Source organism: Stegodyphus dumicola, chromosome 1 (genome assembly GCF_044657685.1).
Source record: "Stegodyphus dumicola isolate Sdum_Otavi_A_Nest chromosome 1, ASM4465768v1".
Classification (NCBI taxonomy): Eukaryota; Metazoa; Arthropoda; class Arachnida; order Araneae; family Eresidae; genus Stegodyphus; species Stegodyphus dumicola.
The window spans coordinates 278,454,256-278,475,510 of record NC_140768.1 but is presented as its reverse complement, the minus strand read 5'-3'; the positions used below and the strand labels follow the sequence as shown (position 1 = coordinate 278,475,510).

The window sequence follows — 21,255 nt, the reverse complement described above, 5'->3', positions numbered from 1 at the left end:
ATTCATTAGCTTTCAGCCAGGTCCGAGTTATTCTGAAACTTAATCTCATTCTTTATGTTACTTTTGATTGGTTATTTATTGTGTCTTGTTTATGATTTGTTAAACCATGATCTGTTGTAAAGTTATATTATATGACCTCTGTTACCACTTATTGCTGCTTAGTATTATTCTGCCTGTACTTATTTATCTGTGCTAGTGCTTGTACTTACTTATTTCTGCTTGCATGTAACTCTGCGTGTATCTCTGCATATCTCAGTAATAAACATTTGCTTTGCGAACCACGGCATTTTCTATGTTTAACAGCAGAGCGTCGTTCCTTTAAAAGTTAGAATTCGCTGATAGTTCCCTAACTGAACCTTCAGTGTAATAATTTATCGTTCGCGTGATTTTGATTTGGTGTATTGTGAATGATGGCTTTTTCCGGAGGTGAAAGGGAAGCTTTTGGTGTAGCGCCATTTGACGGTGTTAATAACTTTACTGTTTGGTGTCGAAGAGTTCGAGCAGTATTTACAGCAAGGGAATTGGATACGTTTTTGGAAACAGAAGCAGTTGCGGACAGAGTTGCAGATGTTTTGAAATCAAAAAAGGCTTATGCCTTAATACTTCTAATGTTATTGCTTCTCTTCAACGTGAAGACACGGCATGTAAAATATGGAAGAAACTACAAGCTACGTATAGCGCTAAAGGTGCAGTGAGTCAAATTTTAACGCGTAAACGTCTAGCTACCATAAGGAAATCCAAGGATGTGTCAATGAGACAACATATCGACAGCATAATGAACCTGGTGAGTAGTCTACGCGTCTCTGGCTCTGAAGAATTGTGACGCGTCTCTGGCTCTGAAGAATTGTGATTGTGAATCACTTATGTTTGATTATAAAAATGAAAATAAGTATTCTAAACCAAATATAGATAACTCGGTTTTTATTAGTGCTCGTAAAGACTTGTTTTGTAGTTATTGTAAAAGAAAAGGACATTCTGTTAAATTTTGTAGGAAAAAGAACTGCATCTGTCATAACTGTGGGAAAACTGGTCATTTTAAAAGTGAATGTTTTGATAATTCTAAAAAGCAGGCAAATTCAAATAGTAATAAGTATGCATCCTCTGCAATATCTTTTATGGCTGGAAATCTTGTGCATGATCAATTCATTATTGATTCTGGTGCAACTTTTCATATGTCTTCTCACAAGGAATGGTTTACCTCAATTAAGCCTAAGACTGGAACTGTTAAGTGCGCGTCTAAGTCGGCGGTTTTAGAAGTGGAAGCAATTGGTGATATTTGCGGTAAAACTAAGAATGGTGTTGAAATAATGTTAAAAGATGATGTTTCCGAAATTAAACAGACAATTAATTTCTGTCAAAAATATTGAAGCAGCAGGTTTGAGTGTAATTTTTAAAAATGAAATAGTTTATATTGAAAACAAAAACAAGCGTTTTAGATTTGGATACTTGGACAAATGCGGACAATATTTTAGTGATTTTTCACCAAACTTATTTACAGCTTTAGCAGTAAAGAATGATGATTTATGGCACAGAAGGTTAGGACACTGCTGTGATCAAAAATTAAAACTAATGAATCTTCCTGTAAAAGAATCCTTTTGTGAAGTATGTGTTCGTGCCAAACAAAGTGCTTTGCCTATAGGAAAGGGTCCTCGCATAAAAGAATCCAAACCGCTTATAACTATACACACTGATATATGTGGTCCAATAGAACCTCAAACACTCCATGAGGAAAGGTATTTCATGACTATAATTGATGACTATTTGAGATTTATGGAAATCATACTGCTCAAAAGAAAAAGTGACATTGCTGATGAACTCAACCTATTCTTTAAATTGAATCCAACTGTTACAAAACTGCGCTGTGACAATGCGAAAGAATATGTCAGTGGAGAATTGCATGAAGTTGCTAAAAGAGCAGGTGTAAAAATAGATCCTGCACCTCCCTATACACCTTTTCTAAATGGTGTTGCTGAACGAGCAAATAGAACTGTACTGGAAAAGGCTAGAGCAATGATACTTGAGGCAAAATTACCAAAATTCCTTTGGGGTGAGTACACACACACAAGTGAGTACACAAGCAGTACGTACGGCTGCTTACGTAAATAATCGACTCCCAAATAGTTCAATTGAAAATCGTGTTCCTTATTTTTTGAAGTATGGTGAAGATCCTGATTTAACAAACATTCCTGTATTTGGCTGTGATGCTTATACTCTAGTGCCACCATCGCAAAGAAAGAAACTAGATGAAAAATCTGTCAGAATGATATTTGTAAGTTATTCCACGATGGGATATCGTTTAATGATTCCAGAAACAAGACGCATCATTGTTTCCAGAAATGTTAAATTTAATGAAGAAAAGAAGAAAGTAGAAAATCAAAAATATATTTCCGATAGTTCTGATTTGAGTGAAAATGACAATGATGACATTAAAAATGAAGACAAATCAATTTCAGACACTGATAATGGCGAATTAAATGCTGCAAATAAGAAGGAGGAACAAAGAAAATCTTCAAGAGAAAAGAAACAGCCAGTTAGGTATCCTGATCCTGAGATTTACCAAGTAATGTTTGCACAAGACACTCTGACATTTGAAGATATTGTAAATCTACCATAAGTAGAACAAGAACCATGGAAAAGAGCTATGGATGAGGAATTGAAATCTATGGAAGATAACAACGTCTGGGATCTACAAAGTTTACCCCCTGATAAAAGAGCTATTTCCTGCAAATGGGTACTACGTAAAAAACGAGATGGAACTTACAAAGCTTGTTGCTCGTGGCTTTATGCAAAAGGAAGGCATAGATTATACAGAAACGTTTTCTCCAGTGATTAGTATGTGCTCTTTACATTTAATCCTGGTAATTATCAATAATGAAGGTTTGCAAACTTTTACTTTAGATGTCAAGACAGCTTTCTTGAACGGTAAGATAGATGAAGTCACCTACATGGACCAGCCAAAAGGATATGATGATATGAGTGGTAAGAAATGTAAACTTAAAAAGAGTTTATATGGTCTTAAACAGTCTCCTCGGCAATGGTATCAGAAATTTTTTAATTTTGTTATTAAATTAGATTTTAAGCAATTGGACTCTGAACCATGTATTTTTATCGGAAATTTAAATTGTAAGAAAGTAACTGTGGCTCTTTATGTAGATGACTTATTAATTGCAGGTTCAGATGTAAAAGAAACAAATATTATAATATCATTGTTATCAAATGAATTTAAAATGTCAAAATCTGAAAGTGTCTCAGAATTTTTGGGTATTAGACTGAAATTTGAGTCTGGTTGTTTGTATTTAGATCAGAAACCATATATTGAAAAATTACTTGATAAATTTAAAATGTCTGATTGTAAAACAGCCCAAACTCCCATTAAACCAAAATCTACAGCAGCTGATTTTCAGAAAAGAAATGCATTTCATGGCCCATACAAAGAATTAATTGGATCTTTACTTTACTTAGCATATATCACAAGGCCAGATATTGTGTTTGCAGTAAATTACTTAAGCCAACTGCAGGAGCATCCTACTGATGTTGCCTGGTGTGCTCTAAAAAGAATTCTTAGGTACTTGAAAAACACCTTAAATTTAAAATTGATATACAAAAAGGGTGATTTGCAAAGGGCAAACTTTTGTTTGTATGTAGATGCAGATTGGGGGGAGATACTCAAGATAGGAAATCAATTACTGGTTACTTTATAATGTTTTCAAACTGTCCTATTATGTGGTGCTGTAACAAACAAAAGTGTATTGCACTTTCATCAACAGAAGCTGAAATAATTGCTTTATGTAAAGGTATTCAAGATGTTTTAAGGATAAAAAAAATGTAGTAAATGAAATTTCCAGTGTTAAAAATGTTTATATTTTTGAGGATAACCAGTCATGTATCAAAAGTATTGTTAATGAAAACTTTTCAGGTAGGTTGAAACATATAGATATAAAATTAAAGTTCACTCGTAAGACTGTTAAGGAAAATAATATTAGAATTGAATATGTACAATCAGGTTTACAAATTGCAGATATGTTAACTAAGGCTTTGTCGAAAACAAAATTCTATGAACTGTTATCATTGAGCTGTTTAAAAATTGTGTAATTATTTTATGTTTTGTATAATGTGCGATTAAGGGGAGTGTTGAGATATTTGTAATCGCATTCTTACTGGTTAAAAGGAAGTATAGCTTTCTGTCAAGTCTGATACATTCATTAGCTTTCAGCCAGGTCCGAGTTATTCTGAAACTTAATCTCATTCTTTATGTTACTTTTGATTGGTTATTTATTGTGTCTTGTTTATGATTTGTTAAACCATGATCTGTTGTAAAGTTATATTTATGACCTCTGTAACCACTTATCGCTGCTTAGTATTATTCTGCCTGTACTTATTTATCTGTGCTAGTGTTTGTACTTACGTATTTCTGCTTGCATGTAACCCTGCGTGTATCTCTACATATCTCAGTAATAAATATTTGCTTTGCGAACCACAGCATTTTCTATGTTTAACACCGTGTGTATAAAGTCGTTCATCACGATATAACATAACATAACATTAGTGGCACTTCCTTCTTAAGAAAAGAAGGAAAAGAGCTTAGGCAATTTATTACATAATGATCAGAGTTGTTTATGAATTGATAAAAAAAATTTTAACTAAAGATCTCCTTAATACTATAGGAAGGTTCACAAGACTGTTTATAATAAATAATTGTTTAAATATATTTTATTGGTTTTCTGGAAAGTGTGTGACCTATTATTTGTTTCTGATTAAGAAATTTTGTATATTAGGATATTTTTATTTATCTGTACTAAAATGATAATATTTTTGATAGGTTACAGCAAGTGTATTGCGTAATCTGTCTTGGAGAGCAGATGCTTCTAGTAAGCAGATCCTCAGAGAAGTTGGTGTTGTCACCACACTTATGAAAGCAGCAATGGAAGCCAACAAAGAATCAACATTAAAGAGCATATTATCTGCATTGTGGAACCTTTCGGCACATTGCAGTATGAATAAAGCTGATATCTGTGAGATAGATGGAGCTTTGGAATTTTTAGTTTCCACTCTCACATATAAAAGTGCTTCAAATACATTATCCATCATTGAGAATGGTGGAGGTATTCTTCGTAACATTTCCAGTCACATTGCTGTGCGAGAAGATTATAGACAAATTCTAAGGAAGCAAAAATGTCTCCAAACTTTGCTTTGCCATTTGAAATCTCCTAGTCTTACCATTGTAAGCAATGCATGTGGAACTCTGTGGAACCTATCTGCAAGGTGTGCCGAAGATCAACAAGCATTGTGGGAAATGGGTGCTGTTGGCATGCTTAGAAATCTGGTTCATTCAAAGCATAAAATGATATCAATGGGCAGCTCTGCAGCACTGAAAAATCTTCTTGCTGCTAGACCAGAGGGCATAGGAATTGGTTTGGGACCACATACTGAAAATGGACATCATCTCAATGGAGGGACAACTAATATGCCCAGTTTACTAGTCAGAAAACAAAAAGCTCTTGCAGCTGAAATTGATGAGAATCTCTCAGAAACCTGTGATAATATTGATAGTCCTAAAACCAGTCCTACTCCTTGCAGTGATTTTGCCAAGAAATTCATGTATGAAAATACTGGCATAAATTGTCTGGATCGGAGACCTCAGTTTTTGTCGTACTTACCTGGCAGAATGTACCACAGCATTAATGGACATGTAGGCTCTCCGATTCGAGTTCCTCGCTCTGAAAGCAAAGATAGTCTTGGAAGTACTCGCTCAGAACCACCTCACTATAAAGCACAAAGAGAAAGATTTAAAATATATATTAATAATAATCGGGGTATGATGCTAGATAGTAAAACTGTCCAAGAAAAACCTACGGAATGGAAAGAAAGAACTAACTTACCATTTGAAGGTAACAGTAATGTAGTTTTACAGTTGTTTAGGCATTTACAAAATGGAACGAGTTCTAATACAGTTCTGGATGCTGCTAATCAAATTAAAAAAATTTCTAATCATGACAATAAACCAGCTGTTAGACCTACTACTTTGCCACAACCAAAAAGGGGTGTCTGGAATGTGCGAAATACCAAATATGCAGGACAAAATAGTTCTCATAATGGTTTGCCTTTGTTGCAAAATGAAAATGGCTTTGCAAATTCAGAAACTAATGGTCATGCATATGAAATTAATCAAATTGATAATCTTAAGCCTAGTGAAACATGTAATGGTGTTCAAATTAATAATCTTCGGGAAATTCCAGGAAACAGGCGAATCTTTACCAGTAGGCATGACTCTGAAACATCATCAGATGCTGGAAGAAGTACTCTTTCATACAGTGGATCTACATTGTATGGAAACATACCTGATTCTAAGGAGCAAGAAGAAAAAGCCAAAGTTAATGTTGTGCTGAGGAAAAAGAAGACAAATGACACTTTATCATCATCAGCTGTCATGCTAAATAGAGGTAAGACTGTAACAATGAAAAAATAATGCTTATGCAATTGATATTTTTAATTGTAATTACTATTTAATGTGCCACATATTACTGAATATAAGTCACTCCATGTAAAAATTGACAGGTAAGATTTTACTGCCAAAATTAAATACCCATTTATAAACTGAATGTAAAATTGCCCTGTAAATACTTGTATGTTTTTACCTTATATATGCAAGATTAAAAAATGTAAAATAAAATATTTTTAATTTTCAATAGTCATTTAACTCTTCTTTATAATTTGGGTATTTCCCCTTTCTGTCAAAAAATGTAACATGTTTATATTAAATTTCTCTGAATTGCATCGATGCTTACATAATGCTGATGGTGCAAGTACTTGCATAATGATTCAACCAATAATTATGTTCAAAATTGTGACCTGAAATTTTTAAAATCAATCACAGTAATGTTGAACAAAAACTCAATAATTAACTTACCCTTTTAATGGAATTTGGACATTCTTTTCCCGCTTCTCTGTTCTGCTGTCATGCTTTATGCTATTTCTCTTTCTTGTTTCAAATAAATTAAGGATGTATGAAAAGACACAAAGTAGTTGTCAGGAAAGAGTGCATGTATTGTGCCAGCTTGTCAAGAATAAAATTGTATTAAATCGGCCACTGTAACTACTGATGTCTTTATGCACCATCGCTGTTACATTAAATTATTACATATATGTATCCAAAAAGGCAAATAGCTAGGTCATCTAATCTATCTAGTCGAACTAAAGCCAACTGCCAGTCACCTTCAGCTTCCATTCAAAAGGTATTAAAAAGAGGTAGCTAAAATGTTGGGAAAATTATTGTCGAAGCCTTGTTTAGAAAGTAAGAGACATAGAATAGTAACCATAGAAATGTAGGAGATTATGATGTTATACCTTGAGAGTGATGAATTAAGCAATGCATATTTCAGTAAATCAAATACTAATCCAATATGGAGCATTGGGGCTTTTAGATAATAAAAACAAAGGCAGTAAGAATAATGAAATGTGTATTTATAGCAAATCATGGTTGGTTTCATTCATTCAAAGTCTGTTCAAATGTAAGCAGCATTAAAATAATGGATGATGTAACAGTAATGCAGTTAAGAATTTCTGACATTATGGTGGAAAAGCAACTAATTGAGTAATCTTTATCATAAACTCTTAATAAATAGACATGTTCTTTCTTGGTGTCATGTTATTTGCAATAAAATTGCAATATTTTTCATCACAATAATAACACATGACTGATAAAAACACTGATTTTCAATTGTATTACAACTTAAAACCAAATTTTTTTCACAATATGTGCTTCCAAATTAGAATATGATGTACTAAAATTAAAATGTCCTTTCTTTTTGTCATGGTAAAAGGTGGTTCATACTAAAATTATTTCAAAAGAACCAAAATTAGCTTTCTTGAATTCCTACTGAAGTTAATTTTGTATTTTGTAAAATGATTTCCAATGAAATATCAACAAATCAAAGTGCAACTCATAAAGTTGGATAAAAAATAATCACAGATTATTTCATGACTTATGTATTCTGTTCATCTAATTACTTTAGTTTTTAGAACATTTATGCTTCAACATTTTAACTCTGGTAACAACATTTTAACTCTGATATTTATTCAACTGTAATTTTTTGTATCATGACTTGGATTTGAAATGTAGAATTAAAATACAAACTTTAAAAAATTATTAGCATACATTGCACATATGTGTATTTTTCTTCTTCAGAAACTGTAACTGATGAATCTGGTGTTGATCAAACACCCTTGATGATATCTCGATGTAGCTCCTTGAGTTCACTTACTAGCTGTTTCCAACATTCAGCACGAAGTTCATGGGTCAGTGATGTAAGGTAAGAATTTTAAAATTAAAGAAAAAAAAACAGTATTCATTCAGTTAATTGAACTGTATTAAAATTAAAAACTTATAATACTGAGATAACAATAAAATAAGTACTGTATGAATTCATACATGTGGAATAGAAATAAAAATATCTTATTTGTAGCTATAATAAGATAATTAATTAATTTTAGATCTGTCTTATAAAGTATAGAAATGTAATAATGAAAATGCACTAGGCAAAGCCATTTTCAAAGTTTATCTAGTAATTTAGATCCAGTGAAATTTTCCACTGCTATAGACATCATTTTACATCATTAACTGAAAACTTTCTAGTTTAGATTATTATTATCATTTTAAGTTTTATTACTTTATTGCTTAGTGATTTAATGTTAATTATTATGATAATTTGTTCTTGCATGAGAGGTGCCTCTTAAAATTTTTGAAAATGTATGCTAAGAACTTTATGTATGTTTGAAAATACATCGTTTGAAAATTTGTTGTATATTCTGATACTGTTCTTTACAGTTTTCATACTGACTAGCTTCTTTATAAATAACATGAAATTCTTTGTTAATTCTGTATTTTTTTAGTTAGTTTTTGTTTTATATGTAATAAAAGTCTCTTAAATTTAAACAATAGGCAACTGACATAAATAATATGAGTTGATATATACTGCTTGCATAATATAAGCATCCATATTTTGCATTATTCTGCAATACATACATTTTTAATAATATTATGAATGTTATTCAATGATTTTGATCTTTCTAAAAGGAATTTCCAAAGGTGCTACAAAAGTAGATTGAGAAATACAATTAGAAATACTCTCTCCATCAAAATTTGTAATGTTAATAAACATAGGAAATAAATAATACCCCTTTTAATATAATTTTTTTCATTTACAAAAGATATACGAGCTTAACCAAACATTATATATATAAAATATATAATAACTGTATTACTATGAGTAACAAATTTAAGATATGCAACTTTCAAATTTGACATATAAGTATTCATTTGTTACCTTACATATAAATAACTCAGAATTTTGAAATTATTAATCATATTAATCTGCAGTTAACTTTATCAAATATAAATAACTCTGTAAAATATGAAGAAATTTGCATTAGTATCTATATAAGTTTTTTTTAAAAAAGCATCTAGAAATATACCATAAGCATCTGTTTTTGTCATCAGTTGTCTTCTATCATATTGAATCCAACTGAAGAATATTAGGTGTGGTTCTCAAACTTCCTTGGCACTCAGCCATATTACCTTATTATTAATGGAAGAAGAATCAATACTTCTTCCCATGCTCTCTGTATTCTTCATCCTTTGCTTGAGATGCATTTTGTATTAAAAGGAGTTTGTGATTTTGCAAGTGTTTTCAAATATATTCTCAAGTAAATTGTTTATCTACTTTTTCAAAATTGTTATACATTTCATTTATTTTTTAAGAATTGATGATCAGATAGCATTATTTTATGCAATAGGCATATATATTTATCAGTATTGATGATAATAATAAGCATCTTGTTTCTTTTTTAAATACTAGTTTTATATAACAAAAATTTGGGTCCAAATTTTCAAATTATTCTTTTAATTTTTTGTATTTCTGTATTTTTTACTGTGGATAAGCTAGCTTTTATTTTTATTTGGAAAATGTTTTTGTAGGAGTTAATAAAAATTATATAAAATATATTTTTAATTAAAGCTAGTTTCCTTAGCTTTCATAGGTGCATTTTCAATATATTTGTGAAATAAAGTAACTTTCTTATTAAAATTTTGTTTGCTGAGCGATAAAATCACAGAATATTGGTAGCTCGACCAGGGTTCAAATCCCAGCAAATAGGCTGGCTGCATAGTTGGTTTTCGTGATTTACTCTATTTGTAATCTAGTTTCTCATGAAAATCTTCCACGAAGGCATCCCTCCCCATACACAGATAGTCCTTGAATTGCTTTGCTTTATCAATTAACCTAGTCTTTTTAAATTTACTAAGCAAACTAATTAAAATTTGTGAATTAATTTTTTTTTCATTATTTCAGTCAACGTACAAGTGCAGTAATATCTCCAACAGATCTACCAGATTCTCCTAGTTGTGGTATATCTGAAGAAAAACCTTGTATTTCTGAATTTACTGACAAAATTCCAGATGCTGATGCACATGGTCTGATACGACCAAGACCAGCTTGGCCTATGAGTTCTCAGCCATCGTCTGACTCATTACCAAGTTCTGTGAAGAGAATGTCTCTGGAAAGTGATGTTTTTGTTGGAAATGATATATCACATTTTAGTTCTACTGCAGACCATTCAGAAAACAGTGAAATCATGGTTTCACCTGATTCCTCAAAAACACCTCCAGCTAGACCACAAAATACTCCAGTGTCACCAGAAAAAGAATTATGCTCAAGTGGTGAAGTAAGTAATAAACATTATCATCTTTTCTCTTTTTCCCAATTATGTTTAATATAATTATAGTTTTTAAATGTAGTTCTGTAACTGGAAAATATGAAATAGATAAGTTAATAAATGATTTGCACCAGTATTTTCAACTTTTGCCTTTCCAAATGCTGTTTGATAAGTCCTCAATGAAAAAATGCCTTTGACAGAAACATTTTTAATGAAATAGAATTATTATTTTTAAATGCATTTTCCAAAACTAACTATGGGTTTTAAAATTTTACTTTAAATTATATGTGATCCGTCTAAATTAATGTTCTTTTGTATTTTGTTAACTAAAACAATACATGGAGGTCAATATGAGAGAAAAAAATCTCTTGAGGTCACTTACAATTTATTTAGTACAGTCAAAAGTTGTTAATACGGACTCATCGGGACTTCGGCGATTCCGGATTATAGATCATCAGTTTAAATCTGGTAAGATGGCATGAAGAAATTATAAAATTAAAAATATGAAACCGTAATTTATGAAAAAAAGAACAATTATGATCTAAAAGGTATCAAAATTTACAAAAAGAAAAAGCTTAATATTTATTTGTTTACTTTATTAAACATTTCTTTCAATGTAAGTTGTTTAAGTTCCTTCGTTTCATGTGATAATACTTTGTTTAATTCTATTAAACAGACATAATTTCCTGTTTAGTTAAAAGTTCCGCTGTTCAAGTCCTATAATTGCTGTGTCGAGAATACCGACTAATTTGTCAATCGAAATTTTTTTGTTTTTCAATAACCTCTGTGTCTCTTTCTTTACTATCGGAAGCGAATTATAATAATGACGAGGAACTTGTTTTAAATCATATCAAAGACGGAGTACATCGAGATGAAATACTACATTTAGTAAGGAATTATAAGCCAAATAAAATAAAAACATCTGACCTGAAGATAAGGATAGTGCTGACAGATCAACTTCCAATTCATTGCGAGCCGCTGCGTTCCCTCTGCCGAGCAGCGTGAAATTGATAAACAGATTTCGGATTTCGAAACATACTTTCGTTTTAGGTCCTTTACATATTAGCAAATATATATTGGAAATTCTATTTGATATAATCGAAAGTTCAAGCTTACTTTTATAAAATTGCTCTAACAGTCTGCAAAAAATAATAAGGCGGATCCAATTCGAAGATTAAGGAACAACGCAATCTGCAACATTAACTGAATTAGATCATTTTAGCTTAGCTTATACCGTCCGTTATACATTAAACGCGCATGCATAAACGTTTTATGCGCATGCGCACATGCACATTCGCAGCCGTAAAGGTCTTACGCGCACACATAAACGTGCATGCGCAGAAAGTTTGTAGCTTTGAGGTCCAGATTATAGGTGTCCGAATTAACGACTTTTGACTGTACTATTTAATATGAGTAATTTTTCATTTTTTATATTAAATATTATAATATAGATGTTTTTATTAAATGAAAATGCATATACTAAAAATTACTTCTGTCTAATACTTTACAACGATTTTTAGTTATAGCATGAAATTAATATGTTGCATTATTATTGATTTCTTAGATATTTCTAAAATAATACTCATTTATATTTAACTAGTAAAAAGTACATTTTTACTATTTATTGTTTCAAGATTTAGAAATTTTTTTCTTTTCTTTAAATTATCAATAGTATCCATATAGCATCCATAAACTGACCAGAGTATAGTACTTTTCTTGAACAAAACATAGCAATGTAATGAAAAATGTTATGCTATCATAAGTAACTTTTTATATTTTGTGAAAAATATCTAAAAATTTTGTTTTCATGGAAAATCACTGCAAGTGTGTTTCACAATATTGCCATGCTGATATTGTCACCATAATTAGAAGTGATAATTCACAACTTAATTTGGACATTTTTTAACTCTTCAGTTTCATGGTATTTCTTCCCTTTACCTTTTTATATTGAAATGTTTTCATGTGTTCTTCATTAATAGTAGGAAATATTGATTGAAAGCCACATGGAAGTAAATATTCATATGATTTTGGAAGTCCACATGAAAGTTAGAATTTTTACTTTCACCCTCCCTTCTTTCTTTTTACAGATGACTTTAGGCTATAATAGCTGTAAATATGAATGTTGATATTTTAGTTATGTTCATTAGAAGTAGAATCCCTTACTGTGTGCAAAAAATATTCAGCCTTGAATGACTGTTATTAAGCAAATATTTTTGAGTTGGTTCACTAGTTTTTTAATTGTACTTTTTCTAAAACTATTTAAAATGAAGTCATTAAAAATCCTTGCATTAAATTTTTTTGTAAATTCATATTTGGTGTGTTTCCCATTGCAAGCCATGCATATGAATGTAGAGATAGTTCAGTTACAATAACAGACAGAAGTCGGAAGACGTCATCAGTGACTGGCTTTGTAACTAGTAACATTAATGTAGCAGTCAGATGGAATAGGAAATTTAAAATAAATTGCAATTATCTGTTTTAATCAAATGGCAGGTTATCCTGAAAAATTGAAGAAAACCATAATTTACTGATATGTTTTAAATGCATCCCAAATAAAGGAATGTTTTCGTAAGCCCTCTGAGTGTTATGGGTTTTTCTCTGAAATTTCAAAGTACCCCAAAATATCATGAGTAAGTTGTATTTTCTTGATTATAATTCCAAAAGAACCCTCTCACTTTCTACATGGACTTGTTTTCTTCCAGTATACATCCAACCCAAAACTGAATTTATCAGGATCATGCAGACATTTTCATGCATAACAAATGAAAAAGCCATCCTTCAATACAGAATTTTACATCCATAATGCTCAGAGGGTTTTAACAAGAGTATAGTCTACAATTTATTTTATATTTATTTTATGACACAAAATATATTAGTGCTATTCTTTGGTGCATAGAAATAGTAAAATACCTATTACATGTCTACATGAATAGAAAAAATTCTTGTAATGTAACTGATGATAACATTAATTAAATTTTTGAGTTGCTATGCTACAGTCAAATAGTTCATTTTTTCCTAATGTTTTAAGTTACAGTAATACTGTATATGTTGTAAAAAAATCTTAATATCTTTTATTTAAAAATGTATAAAAATACATTTCCTCCCTCTAGAGTTTAACTTCTCAAGAAAATAATGAAGACCCGAATCAGGATGGAATGAAAGATCACGAAATGCCTTCTACTTGTGTTAGTTTAATCAGCATCCCAAATAATGCTAGTGAAGCCCACCACAATAACAGTATTCTTCATTCTAAAGTTAATAATTTGTGTTCTTCATTCTCACTTTCACGCAGTGGAATTCCTATCAAGTCAAGCTGTCAAACACGACTAATACAATCTTTTCCAAATTCTGCAAGACCAGATGTCACTTCTATTGTGGGTACAACGCCACTAAATTCATTGAGTAAATTATTTAACCAATCTAAACTGGTGAATTTGCATGGCAAAAATTATATATCTAATTCAACTGAAGCTATCTGTGATGATAATGATAACCTCTTATTCAGTTCTGGGAATATTGAGACAGTACAAATGAAACAGCAGAATTTTCAGTCTTGTGATTCTAAATCTGAACATTCTGTAAAGCCAAAACTGAACATTCCATCAGAAAATACTAATTCTCGGACGAATACTTCACAAGCTTTTGAATCAAAATGCCTTAGTGTGTGTAAAAAGTACCCAGCCTTGAGTCACAAGTCTGGTTTTGGGCAGAGTGAACACAGACAGGCAGATGCTTTTGCTGATCAGATATCTTCTGGTTCAAGATCATCAGCTGAGGAGCATGATGGATTCTCTAAAATGAGCACTTCAAATAATAGTAAGCTGTATATTTCATAAAATTATGTGTGTGATGTTACTATCTCAAGTACGTGGGGTTACCCAAAAATAACCAGAATTGGCTTTTAAGCAAGTATACTTAACATTTATGTATTTGAGTCCCTTTCAGAGTGTACTTCACCAGCATTATTAACTTTACCCTGTGTTTTGCCCATTTTTGGAGACATGGAAACAGTTCTGGAGTTCTTGACATGGTATATTATTTAATGCAAGCAATATAGTTTCTTGGCCTCATTTCACTCACTGAACTTTTTTAAATAATCAGACTGTTTTCTGAAATTGCATTCTTTGTTGTAGAAATAGAACAAGAGGAATATTTAATGAAAGAGAAATAAACACCAACCTTTCTCTTCCCTGAGAACTGTTGGCTGACAAAGTTTCTTCAGAAATCTGGTGAACTGTCTTTCAGTGATCCTCATTTGTAGCCTGTTTTACTTTCTCAGTGTTTTCCTAATTGCTGCTTATCAGTGGATATCCAAGTCAGCAGTCTTCATTTGATATGTCTCCATTTTTTAGAATGTAAAATTACTCTTACACTTGTACTTTTCTCAAAGCATCATCTTTAAAGGTTTTTCTAAATCATAATAAATTACAATTTTTCTCCAAAAAAAAAAATTCACGCATATTGTAGATTTTTTATGGTCATATATCTTAAAAATGGCAGAATATTGTGAGCAGGAACAGTCACGAATCGGCATCAAGGAAAAATCACTTTATTCAGATTGTTATCAGTTGGCAAATCGGCATAGGAAATCTGACTTAACAAGGTCTAGCTGCATGATGCATAATTACAAAATATTTACTTGCAGTGTTTTCATTCTAGTTATTTTTTGAGTCCCCCTACTTATAATTAGTTTCGTTTTTTTAATGGGTGCCTGTTTGATTTTAAATCAAAATGTATTAATTATGAAATATTAATTTGCGTACCAAAAATAAAAAAAGATAATTATTTAATTAATCTTTTTTTTAAGTTGTATTCAGCAATTTTTAATGAAAAAATTGAAAAATTTGAAGTATAGAGGTAAAAGTATTCCTCATTCCTTTTCGTTCTGAAATCATTATGCAAACATGCATTAAGTTTTTTTAAGCATCAAAACACATCTTTGCAATGTTATCATCATACAATGATTTGCAGGTTCTTTACTTTTTACCATATTTTTTTCTGTGATGATATTTTAAAACTGCCTGTTTTAACTGTTCCATTTTCTAAAACGATGTTTTAGAACTGTGATGTTTTCTCCTTGCTTTCTCCCATGATGTTTTGTATGATGACATTTTCCCCTTGCATTGTTTTCTCCATGACGTTTTCATTGTAATCATACCATTAAGCTCTATATAAATAAAATGTTTATTAATTGCAGAAATAAATACTTCAAAAGCAACGGAGCTAATAAAAAAGTATAGAAAAGCTATTGGTATAAAATGTCTGTAGCACATTTCATTAAAATATGTAATTAAAGTAGAGAACTAAAAATACTCTTCTTGGGACTTTGTATATTATTAAAGACCTAATAGAGCTAAGCTTAACTACAGTTTTCCATAAAGACAATCAACATCCATTTCATTGGATGCTTTTCAAATGAAATTTAAATAAGATAAATATAATTCAACTGTAATCAAATCTTTAGTCATCTACTAGGAAAAATACTTAAAAAGACTTAAATTATGTTTAAAAAGTGAAGCAACTGGCTAAAAGTTCAGGAACAGACATTTAAGCATTGATGCGACTCAAAATTTTGCAATTTTATTAACAATTTAAAATTGTTATCAAACTCTGAAAAAGCATATAGCACATGATATTTCAAAAATCCTTTTAAATGGAGTATGTGGATTTACATGAAGAAAAATATCTAAGATTGCAATTAGAACAAAGTTAAGCATATATTTTATTTGATATATGATCTCAGAAAAATAATGACATAAAGCACATTTAGCTAAAAGAATAATAAAACATAGAGTAGTCACTGGGTATATTTGTAAGTTTACATGTATTTTGTGATATAAATTTTCAGAATGCTTTTTTAAAATGTGTGTCAAAACTTTAATGTATACATTTTCCTAAACCATTAAACTCATTAAGAATTAATTTATGGTGAAATATGAAATTCATATATTGTATTTAGTTATCTGAATTTCTTTTATTAAATTATTAAATACTAAATAGTATTATTTTATTGATATTTCAGGCCTATCAAGTAAAACAAAAACAGCAATACCTCAAATTATTCGTGCAGAAAAGCCTGTCTGTGATGGTGAGCAACATCCTAGACAACTTCACATCAAATCTCAAAATTTGCCTGTGTATGTGGGAACTACCACAATAAGCAGTAAACAGCAATCTGAGCAAAGTTCCACACCGCAAGAAAATACTAGTTCAGCTGAAGAAAACATCTCTGAAGACATTCTCAGTACCAGCCCGTCAGCCTGTGATGAGTCTGAAGATATTGATACAGACAAGCAAACACGATTGCCTTGTGGAAAGTCTGGTGAACCTCCAATTCGAAGAATCAAATCTAAGAAGAGTAAAGCTAATAGACGATCAATGGAAATACGACCTCCTTCTGAGCAATCAAGTGAAGATGATAATAAGAATTCTTTTAATAGAATAAGCGATAGTAATTCTATATCTGTTGGCTACCATATATCTGTTCCATCCAGTGAAAGTGAAGGAAAAGTCAAAGAAGATCAAAGAACCAGAGAAAAAGTCTCACGGGGAATAATCCCTGATCTTTTAGAAGGTGCAGCATTTCATGATGAACTGTCTAATTCTCATAGGTCTCAAAACAATGCTGAACGATCAAACATACCTAAAGTGATGACTGATTCAATGGAATTAAGAAGAGGAGCCTTAATGATTGCTGCTGAATTAGAAGAGGGAATTGATGACTGTACACATAGTAGTACTAGTTTTGATTTAGAAAATATGAAACCTCCATCTTGTATGGGTGAAATGAGCATGACTAGCAGTGGGCTTTCTGATTTGTTATCTAATGGTAATGGTTGCTATATAAATGGTAAACGTGCGATTGATCGCAGGAGAAATATGAAAAAATCTAAAAAACTTGGAGGTAACCATAGATTTGTTTTGAAATCTGTGAGGCAAACATTAGTCAGCAATTTAGATGTTTCAAAACAATTAGATAAAATCGATAAGCCTATTTCTGCTTCTACATCTTTTGAAAATATAAGCATGCGAAGTAGTGGCACTTCAGATCTTATTGATAATATTAATCCTCCCTCAATATTAGATGATATTTCCATGACAAATAGTTGTGCTAGTCTAAATAGTATAAGTTCAGATATTCTAGAAAGTAGATCTCAGTCCTTAGCAGATCCTAGAAGCAACTCAGAAATGTTCCAGCGGCTCAATGCTGCTGCAGCAATGGTACAGGTGTATTCACGAGAACTTTCTAACATCATGACAGGCAGTATGAAAAGCAGCTGTAATTCAGATTGCTTGGATCTTGTGAAGCCACCATCTATCTTCCAGGATATTGCTGAGGTAACTGTTGAAGATGGTACAGAAGTGGCGTCTGATCCTTTAGTGTCCGATTTTGAATTCGAAGAAGAACTTCCTCATGACGATGAAGCATCTGTGCCATCAACAGAAACTGTTCATTCACCATTTCTACAAACCACAAAAAATACTGATGGTAGTATAGAAAATTTAAATAGCTCTGTTGATGGTGACAGTCTTATGGACAGAGAGCACTTTTCTGTAAAACGAATAAGCAGCTTAGCTCTTGAACCACAAAATACAAGAGTGATTGACATTAGTCATAACAGTATTCAGCATCCTTCTTCAACTACTATTGGTAATGAAGAGTCGTCATGTATGCTTAATTTTGATGCTGATGATTCCTGTGATGTTGATGAACGCATGGATGAATGCATTACATCAACCCCATCACCAGCAGTTCGAAGAGGTCCACGAATTGTGAAACCAATTAATCGTGAAACTGTACGACAAATGCAAGAAAAGAAAAATGCAGAAAAATCAGTTAAAGCAATTCGTGGTAGAGCAACTTCAAGTAAACCAAAAAATCTCCTTCAACAAGTTACAAGTGCACACATTGCTGGCTCTAATATTAAGATAGCTGGAACTAAAACATCTTCTCCTTCAGTCAGTGGTGTTAGACCAACCAGAACATCAGCTCTGCGTGCATCACAAAATAAACAACCTAATATTCGAGGAACTAGTGGCAGAATGTCTCCAAGATCATTTTTGAGTAAACCACCTACTACTAATTTGCGAAATTCTAATAGAGTTAATAAGACGGTAATTGTAAATTCAAATAATCATGCACCTGTAGATTCAAAAACGAATTCCAGTCAGTCAGAAACTAAAAGACCCCATCCACCTGTTAAACAAGGTACATTTACCAAAGAAGAAACAAATCCAAAAGTGCCTAATCTTTTATCACCTGCCTCAGATATGGATTTGCCTTCAGAAAATGTAGTTCAGTATTCTGATGATCAAAATAATAATGAGAAACTGTATGGCATAGTAACTTCTGTTACCAGTGGATCTACACTACTGGACAGGAAGATCTCATTTGCTTCTGCATCTGCTGCATCATCATCAAATCGCAATTTGCAGAGGAAACTTAGTGCTCCAGTCCAAAGGAAAAGTGGGGAAAGGACTGGAATACCACAGTCTCCTAGTTCTCAAAGTTTACCTCAAGAGGATCGGAGCAGCAAAAAGATTACAGGTAAATTAGTTATGCACTACACATTACTCTTCACTCTGTAATGTTTGAATATTATCTGTTGGTATATGTGTATGAAGACAACTACATATATTCAATAGTGATCTATGAAAATTTTAACAAAAGTCTGCTTACTTTATCTTACAAAAACAAAATGCAAAATTCTATTAAATGTTTTACTTTTTACAAAAACAAAAAATAGGAATAATTGTGCATAAACAAGAAAACTAAATATTTAAAACATTTACAATTAAAAAAGATCACAATGTATCTAAAAATTTAATAAAATAACAATTTAATTATGTGGCACAGTTTGTGCCAAATCTGTCATGTGTTTCCTTTTTCTTTCACATCAATTGATCATCCAAAAGGTTGCAAAACTGAGCAGTGATTTTTGAAAGAATTGTTCACCTAAAGTTTAGGATTGAAGTCTCTTGAAGATTTCCCATTTAAAGAGATTGTCATTAAATCTAAAATATTATACCATGAAAGATCTTCATTTTATGAAATAGTTTGATACCCAACAATAAATTCACTGAAAATAAACAGCACTTTCTAGCAACCAATTTGAATTTTAGATTACTTACATTAGTACATTTGTACATTTGACAAAATTTAATGAAGCCAGATGAGGCACTAATTCTCGGAAACAGGAAGACTAGTGTAAATCAAAATATGATAAGGAGATGCATGATGTGTTTTTCTCATAAATAAACAAGCAAATAAAAAGGGCAAAGAATTTGCCAATTAGAGATAAATTTGGTACTTAGATATTAATGCAACCACCTGGGTAGAAGTGCCAAATTTTCAGAGTCTGCCAAGCTCTGGCAACCATGCTGATAACCATTGTTTCAAGCAGTGCTGCCATTTTTATATATGTTCTGTTTCATTGTATTCTGAGTTCAAACAGTTTCATAAACAAATCATGATATTTTTGCCTTAAACTTCGTTTTAAAATATCAACTGTGGGAATTTGCTTGCAGTGGAAGAAACTGCAGTAAAATTATGCAGGAATACAGGATTTTGCTAAAACTTTTCTAAAAAGAATAATGAAGAAATGCATTGCTTAGATAGCCACTGTTGCCAAGGGTTGCACAAAGCTGAGTCTGTGTAATTCTCTGATTTTTTTAAGCAAAAACAGATCACTGTGTACTTCAGGAGAATAATAATAATTTTTTTTTTTTTTTTTTTTTCAGAAAGATTTGAAGAAGAATGTGTTTTTACTTTTTATGTATCACGTAATCCTTATTAAATAATTTAAATTTGTATTTTAAACCTCTAAAGTATGTTTCTTTTTCACTGTGATAATGTTTACCGACTTAAATAATAAAAATAATAAAATTACCGACTTAAATAATAATAAAAATCAGTAGTTTGGAAAACTCTAAAAAAAAGTTTGAAAACCACCACCTTGCACCCAAAAAGTAGCTTTTACCTTTTCATCTGTAAAAAATCACTAAATTGCTCAAAGGTGTTTTCTTTAATATGTAAGTACCGCAAATTTAATAAAGGGCTCACACAAGCCCCTAAAACTCACCACTGCATATACAAGATATATACTGATGCCTTGAACAATAAATATATAAGGTATTTCTCCCGCCTTCCTAGCATGTCTTCATGGTGTAGTGGTTCTGCACGCTGGGCCAGTATCCAGACAGAGGTCTGTGGTTCGATTCCCGGTGAAGGTGGTTGCTAATTTTTCATCCTTCCTGCTCTCAAAAAATACCTAATGTCTCTACAGTGGCACCCAAACTAAAAGGGTGTTGGATGATGATTCTTCTCACCCAGGATTTGGCGATTGGGTCCCCTAAAAATCCTAGTCGCCCTTTGAAAAAGGGTGAGTATATAAGGTATTTCTTCCGCCTTCCTCGGGTGGTGTAGTGGTTCTGCATGCTGGGCCAGTATCCAGAGGTCCGTGGTTCAATTCCCGGTGAAGGCGGTTGCTAATTTTTCATCCCTCCTGCTCTCAAAAAATACCTAATCTCTCTACAAATACAATA

The 21,255-nt window shown here is 31.6% G+C and overlaps 1 protein-coding gene across 2 annotated transcripts in view; it reads left to right on the top strand.

Moving 5' to 3' along the window:
* The window catches only part of LOC118192660 (uncharacterized), a 229,533-nt gene that overhangs the window by 189,873 nt on the left and 18,405 nt on the right, over positions 1–21,255 (top strand). For both annotated transcript variants that reach the window (XM_035363663.2, XM_035363664.2), the window contains 5 exons: positions 4,820–6,440; positions 8,186–8,309; positions 10,347–10,719; positions 13,821–14,526; positions 16,733–19,258. In XM_035363663.2, coding sequence (XP_035219554.1) covers positions 4,820–6,440; positions 8,186–8,309; positions 10,347–10,719; positions 13,821–14,526; positions 16,733–19,258 — 5,350 coding nt within the window. The remainder of the gene's footprint in view (positions 1–4,819; positions 6,441–8,185; positions 8,310–10,346; positions 10,720–13,820; positions 14,527–16,732; positions 19,259–21,255) is intronic.